Genomic DNA, 6,583 nt, shown 5'->3' with positions numbered 1-6,583 from the left:
TTGTGGCAGGCACCTGTAGTCCCAGCTATGTGGGAGGCTGAGGCAAGAGAATCACTTAAGCTCAAGAATTTGAGGTTGCTGTGAACTGTGATGCCACAGCACTCTATCAAGGGTGACATAGTGAGACTCTCAAAAAAAAAAACCCTCAACTTTTGATTTTTGTACCCAGTTTCATTCTTTGTGGGGAAAGGATCACACTAAAAAAGGGAAGACATCTATATATAAACTCTTTATTACAGGCAATATTGGTCCATACACTACACGATACTGACAATACAAGTTTAATCTTTCAAAATCATCATTTAAACAGCAAAAGACCAAGAAATAAAATTTGAGTCAATTGATTATTTTTCAAAATATTCTCAATACACATTATTCTCAGTTCCCTTATTATAGTGAAACATACAAATACAGAAAAATATCCCATTTAACATATACTAGTGTCAAATGGTTATTTGGCTTAAAATCTGGGTTAAGAAAATCCTTTTTAGCAACCTACATACAGATAAGTGGCAAACTTTATTATATTAAACAAATTCATTCCACTAAAACATGTAAAGAATTTCATCCACCATGTACTCTGATCCCAGTGCAAGTGTTTATATTCTCTTACCATCATGATTCTTATATGAAGGATCCACTCAAGAGAGCTGTCCTAGATATAACCTTATCCTCTTTCCAACACACTTCACCCAAAAGTCTGTTCAACAGATGGCAACCGGGTAGCAGTCACTTCGCCATTCGATTGCCAATGGTTCCGTGAGCGCACGGCCAGCCCTGTGAAACAGCCCATTTTCCTACCTACTGTGGGTTGCTGCTCAGGAAGAACAATGTACGCCAATACAAGCAGAAGTCTGCAGCTCCTCTGCTACGTGCCTCGGAACACTTTCAATTTCTCTGGTCAATGCTTTGATTAGGTAACATACATAAAAGCCAGCATATTAGTTTAAATCTTTAAACAAAAAACTATATTTTCCAAAGTCATTATCATTTGGGGCGATTAAGTGATCTTTTCGGGCTTTGTTGAGCTTCATCTTTAGGGCATCTCTTCTTTCTTCCCATTCATGAAGTTCAGCGTTTCCATGTGCGAATTTGCAGCTGTTTCCTTCTGTGCAGGTACCATTCATATACCTGTTAGGACAAGCCAGCTGGTGAGTGTTCACAGGTTGTTTATAGAAAAAAAAAAATCATGCCATGATTTAGAAAATGCATTCTTTACTAGCTTTATGAATTGCATACAATTTTCAGTTAGGCATTTCATGTCTAGAAAAATGTTTTATAGCTGTGGTGTCCACAATAGAGAAATTAGTACTTTAAACCACTTAAATGTATTCAATGAAAAGTACTAACAGGAGACAAAAAGAGTACAGTCATTCCTGACGCAGAAAAAACTCAGAGGTGGCTTTAAGTAGAAAAATGTCTTCAAACTATAAACTCAGACTTTGCCTTACAAATATAATGTAACCTAATCATATGCAACCTCATAATTAACCTGAAATTAAAAAAAAAAAAACCTTTTAACAGTTTTAAGGATCACCTGGATCTAAACTTGGCAATTAAATATAAGCACGAATTTAACAAAATGAGCAATTCAAAATTATCTAGGTTTTTCATTGAAAAGCTTTCTAAGAAAACTTAAACAAAGGAGTGATCCTATTATATTAAAATTTTCCTTTGACCTAAGTTCTAGATTTACTCTTAAAACATAAAAGACACTTTATAGCTGGTGGGTATCTACTCTGAGCCAAGGCTGCAGCCAAGAGCCAGCTGTGAACTCAGAGACCATTGGGCAAATCTGAATGAAAATACTTCTCTATTTAATTATCTTAAGACATTTCTCACTATCTTGGCAGACTACTAAATCTTTTCACATAACCACAGAAGAGTGAAGAAATGTCCAATGAGCAGTTTTACTGTGAAACAAAGTCCAAGTATCCTTTCAGGGTCTGCCAGGGCACAGCAGCTTTAGAACTTCACCATCCAGATAGTCTCTGTCTACTGACATCATCATGTTCAGGAAAGTTGACATTGGCAATCTACATGTGGAGCATTTTAAAAAACCTACATACCTATCACAAATGCTAAAACACCCGGTAGGGAAGCGGTGCTGCCAGCAGTACTGGTCGTCCTCAGTGTGGAAAACCTTCTCTTTGTGCTTTTCTGAGGAGATGTGGCCCTGCCACTGCTTCTCACTGTTGCAGTTCTTCCCGCACATCCAGCAGTGAAAGTCCACCTAACGTGCAGAAGGACACGCATCCCGTCAGTCATGTGGGATGATACCCAGACTATTCTCAAGGAGCCCAGGCCGGCAGGGGTTGGGGTGGGGAGCAGGGCAAGGAGCAGGAAAAGGATGGTCACATGGGAAAGCAAGGCAGCAGGCCAGAAGCAGAGAAGAGGGGAGACACACTCTGCAAGTGTCCACGAAGTATCTGGTATGCAAACACGTTTGTTTATTGGGAGGACAAGAGGCAGGTTCCAGCAAGGATTCTGGGAATAATTAACCTCCTAAGGAAAAGCAGAAAGGATATGAAGGACCAGGGTGCCCCAACTCCAAAGGGATTAGCTGTAGCACCATTCGAATGTGCATGAACTTATCCCTACTATAGGTCAGGCTTGTGGCAGGCAACAGGGAAGGAAAAATGCTGTCCCTACAGGGCAGAGACCTACACAAAAGGAACTCTTAGAGTGGAATTTAAGTGCCACGATAGATACTTTGTGCGTTTAGATAGTATTTCCCAAATGTCCTAGACAACAACTGTCTGTACCACTTAATAAAAATGGATTCCTGGCTCGGCGTCTGTGGCTCAAGCGGCTAAGGCGCCAGCCACATACACCTAAGATGGCGGGTTCGAATCCCCATCCCAGGCCCACCAAACAACAAAAACAACCAAAACAACAATAAGCAACCAAAAAATGGCTGGGCGTTGTGGTGGGCGCCTGTAGTCCCAGCTCCTTGGGAGGCTGAGGCACGAGACTTGCTTGAACCCAGGAGTTGGAGGTTGCTGTGAGCTGTGAGGCCATGGCACTCTACCCAGGGGGATAGCTTGAAGCTCCGTCTAAAAAAATAAAAAATAAAAAAATAAAAATAAAAATAAAAATGGATTCTTTCCAGCACTTTGGGAGGCCCAGGTGGGAGGATTACTTCAGGCCAGGAGTTTGAGACCAGCCTGGGAAATACAGCAAGACCTCATGAAAGGAAAGGAAAGGGAAAGGGGAAGATTAGGCAGACATGGGCTCGGTGCCTGTAGCACAGTGATGACAGTGCCAGCCACACACACCGAGGCTGGCAGGTTTGAGCCTGGCCAGGGCCAGCTAAACAACAACAACTGCAACAAGAAAATAGCCAGTCGTTGTGGTGGGCACCTATAGTCCCAGCTACTTGGGAAGCTGAGACAAGAGAATCACTTAAGCCCAAGAGTTTGAGGCTGCAGTGAGCTATGATGCCGTGACTCTACGGAGGGTTACATAGTGAGACTCTCTCAGGAAAAAAGAAAAAATTAGCCAGACATGGTAGAAGGTGCTAGTAGTCCCAGCCACTTAGGAGGCTGAGGTAGGAGGATCACTTGAGCCCAAGTTTGAGGCTGCAGTGAGCAATGACTATGCCACTGCACACTCCAGCCTGGGCAAGAGAATGAGATCCTGTCTCTTAAAAAAAAAAAGTTTCTGACGCATTTCGTCTGATACAAACAAAGAATCTTTATCATTAAACACCCCAGATAAATCTCATGATCCAATATGTTAAGAGTGACCCTGCCCTGGGAACACCAAACAAACACTTAAGTAAATGTACCAATGGAATCAGAGCTGAGCCTTGACAAAGGGGCATTCACAGGCAGAGAGACACAGGTGAGACTAGGTTATGCATGGGCCCTTCAATGGGCGATGGATCCAGATCCAACTGAACCAACATGGATAGTTGCCAAAAACAGAACAAGAAACAAGTAGCAGAATAACACATTCACTTGATGTAAATCTTGAAAAGCAAACCAGGCAGAACTACAGATTGTTTCAAAATAAATACATATTTGTAACAATAGGTAAACATGGCCTGGAAAAACACACACTGGTTCTGGTCCCTCTGGGAAGGGGAACAAATGGGCTTCCAACTTTATCTGTAACAGTTTATTTTATAGAAGCAAATACAGTAAATTCTTAATATCAGTTTAACATGGAAAGGTAGGTAGGTAAGCTCAGGATATTCATGTTACTCTCTTTACTTTTTCGAGGAAAAAAAAATTTTTTTTTTTTTTTGAGACAGAGCCTCAAGCTGTTGCCCTGGGTAGAGTGCTGTAACATCACAGCTTACAGCAACCTCCAACTCCTGGGCTTAAGTGTTTCTCTTGCCTCAGCCTCCCAAGTAACTGGGACTATAGGCACCCACTGCAATGCTCGGCTATTTTTTGGTGGTTGTTGTTACTGTTGTTTGGCAGGCCCAGGCTGGATTCAAACCCGCCAGCTCTAGTATATGTGTCTGCTGCCTTAGCTGCTTGAGCTACAGGCGCCAACCTTACTTTTTTGAAAATTTTGAAAGAAAACTAAAACAGGGCCTGGCATGGTGGCTCACGCTTGTAATCCTAGCACTCTGGAGGACGAGGTGAGTGGACTGCTTGAGCTCAGGAGTTTAAGACAAGCCTGAGCAAATGCGAGACCTCCATCTCTGAAAATAGCTGGGCATTACAGCAGGCACCTATAGTCTCAGCTACTTCGGAGGCTGAGGCAAGAGAATTCCTTGAGCCAAGGAGTTGGAAGTTGCTGTGAACCTTGACACCATAGCTAAGTCTCTACCTAAGACTCCTGTCTCCAAAAGAAAAAAAAAAATAGGGCTGGGTGCAGTGGTTCATGCCTGTTATCCTAGCACTCTGGGAGGCTGAGGTAGATAATAGATTGCCTGAGCTCATGGATTTTAGGAGCTTATTGTTTTTTGAAAGAATGAGTAGGATAAAAGTTACTAAGAATTTTTCCCCTGGCCTGGGACTATGGCTTAATACCTATAATCCTAGCACTCTAGTAGGCCGAGGCAGGTGGATTGCCTGAGCTCAAGGGTTTGGGACCAGCCTGAGTAAGAGTGAGACCCCGTCTCTAAAAAATTGCTGGGCATTGTGGCTGGTACCAGAAGTTCCAGGCAAGAGGCTGAGGCAAGAGAATCGCTTGAGCCCCAGTGTCTGAGGTTGCTGTGAGCTATGACACCATGGCACTGTATTGAGGGTGACAAAGTGAGACTCTGTCTCAAAACAAAACAAAAACAAAAAACAAAAACAGTTAATTGACTGTTGACATTTAATGTATTCCAGAACCACAGAGGGAAAGGCCAGACAGCAGGTACTAAACACCAGGAAAGTGGACAGCTCACGTTTCCTGAGCATCTCTTGTGGCCTCCCACGAGGGTTAAGTGTCATCAACTCATTATATATACTTTACTTCTCCATTGCAATAACCCCAGTCCAAGGTGTGAATAATCTGCTCAGGGTCCCAAAGCCGGTAAAGAGAGAAACCAGGACTTGGACTAAGAATTCTTTGGCTACAAAAAAGGATCAAGGAAGGATTTTTTAGCATGAAGAGACTTAAGCAAATGACAGGAAACTAGGGGAGAGAAGATGAAGATACAGGCAGCAGTGAGTGATGGAGCTGGGTTCTGGAGCAGGAGGGAAGGAAAAGCAGCTCCCTCACTAGCTCAGAAAGGTGAGAGAAAGTGACCAACGGTACTTACAGTAACTTCAGCATAATCTGTTGGCATGTGAATTTGTTTTCCATTTTCCTTGTTTGATTGACTGGCTGCATCATCACTTTTTTCATTTTTTTGACTCTTTAGCCAGAGTTCATAAAATTGCTCCGTATCTTGTACTAAAGAAAAACAAATTACTTTCAATAATAGCAACTAAATGCCATTTAAATACATACAACATCATGCACATTTTTTGTATCAGTCAGTGTATGTTTTCAAAAGGCTAAAGGAGACTGATTATATTAGACACAGAGAGATATCTAGTCCAAGCAGCAGATAAATTCATGCTTTTAAGAACCAATTTCAGGACTGTTAGACCACAAACATTAGTTTTCAAGATTATCTCCTCCCTGCATCTGCAAGACACTTTGGGGGTGTTTAAAACATAAGGATATTGCCAAAAAAGCCTCATCACTGCTGCATTGCACCCTGCGTTCCACGCCCAAAGTCAGAGTCAGAACCGCACAAGGCTACTTACGTGGCTGGGGGGTTTGGAGCTGATATGCTCCTCACTGCCACTGACAAAAGATGAGAACATACTACTACTGGACCAAGATTCTGACCTGATGGGAGTCCATCAGTCAAGCCATAGTCCCAGAGGACTGATATGCTGGGGGCACAACTGACAACACAACTGTGACCAGGTCCTGGGCAGTGGCTGCCAGTTGCTTCCTATGGTTAAGAACAGGTGTATTCTGCATTACTGTCAGGTGCTGAAGCCAGAGTTTCTCAACCCCAACACAGCTGACATTCTAACTGAATAATTCTTTGCTATTGGGGGCTGTCCTGTGCATTGTAGAATATCTTTTTTTTTTTTTTTTTTTGAGACAGAGCCTCAAGCTGTCCCCCTGGGTAGAGTGC

The 6,583-nt window shown here is 42.6% G+C and overlaps 1 protein-coding gene across 1 annotated transcript in view; it reads right to left on the bottom strand.

Moving 5' to 3' along the window:
• Nucleotides 1-208: 208 nt before the first annotated feature.
• The window catches only part of ZC3H7A (zinc finger CCCH-type containing 7A), a 34,203-nt gene continuing 27,828 nt past the window's right edge, over nucleotides 209-6,583 (bottom strand). Inside the window, 3 exon segments of the mRNA XM_003800897.3 lie at nucleotides 209-1,131; nucleotides 2,070-2,233; nucleotides 5,708-5,841. Coding sequence (XP_003800945.1) covers nucleotides 942-1,131; nucleotides 2,070-2,233; nucleotides 5,708-5,841 — 488 coding nt within the window. The 3' untranslated portion in view covers nucleotides 209-941.

Source organism: Otolemur garnettii, unplaced genomic scaffold (assembly GCF_000181295.1).
Source record: "Otolemur garnettii isolate 467f Iridium unplaced genomic scaffold, OtoGar3 scaffold00189, whole genome shotgun sequence".
NCBI lineage: Eukaryota > Metazoa > Chordata > Mammalia > Primates > Galagidae > Otolemur > Otolemur garnettii.
The sequence above is the reverse complement of the archived record's forward strand: the minus strand, read 5'-3'. Positions and strand labels throughout refer to the sequence as shown.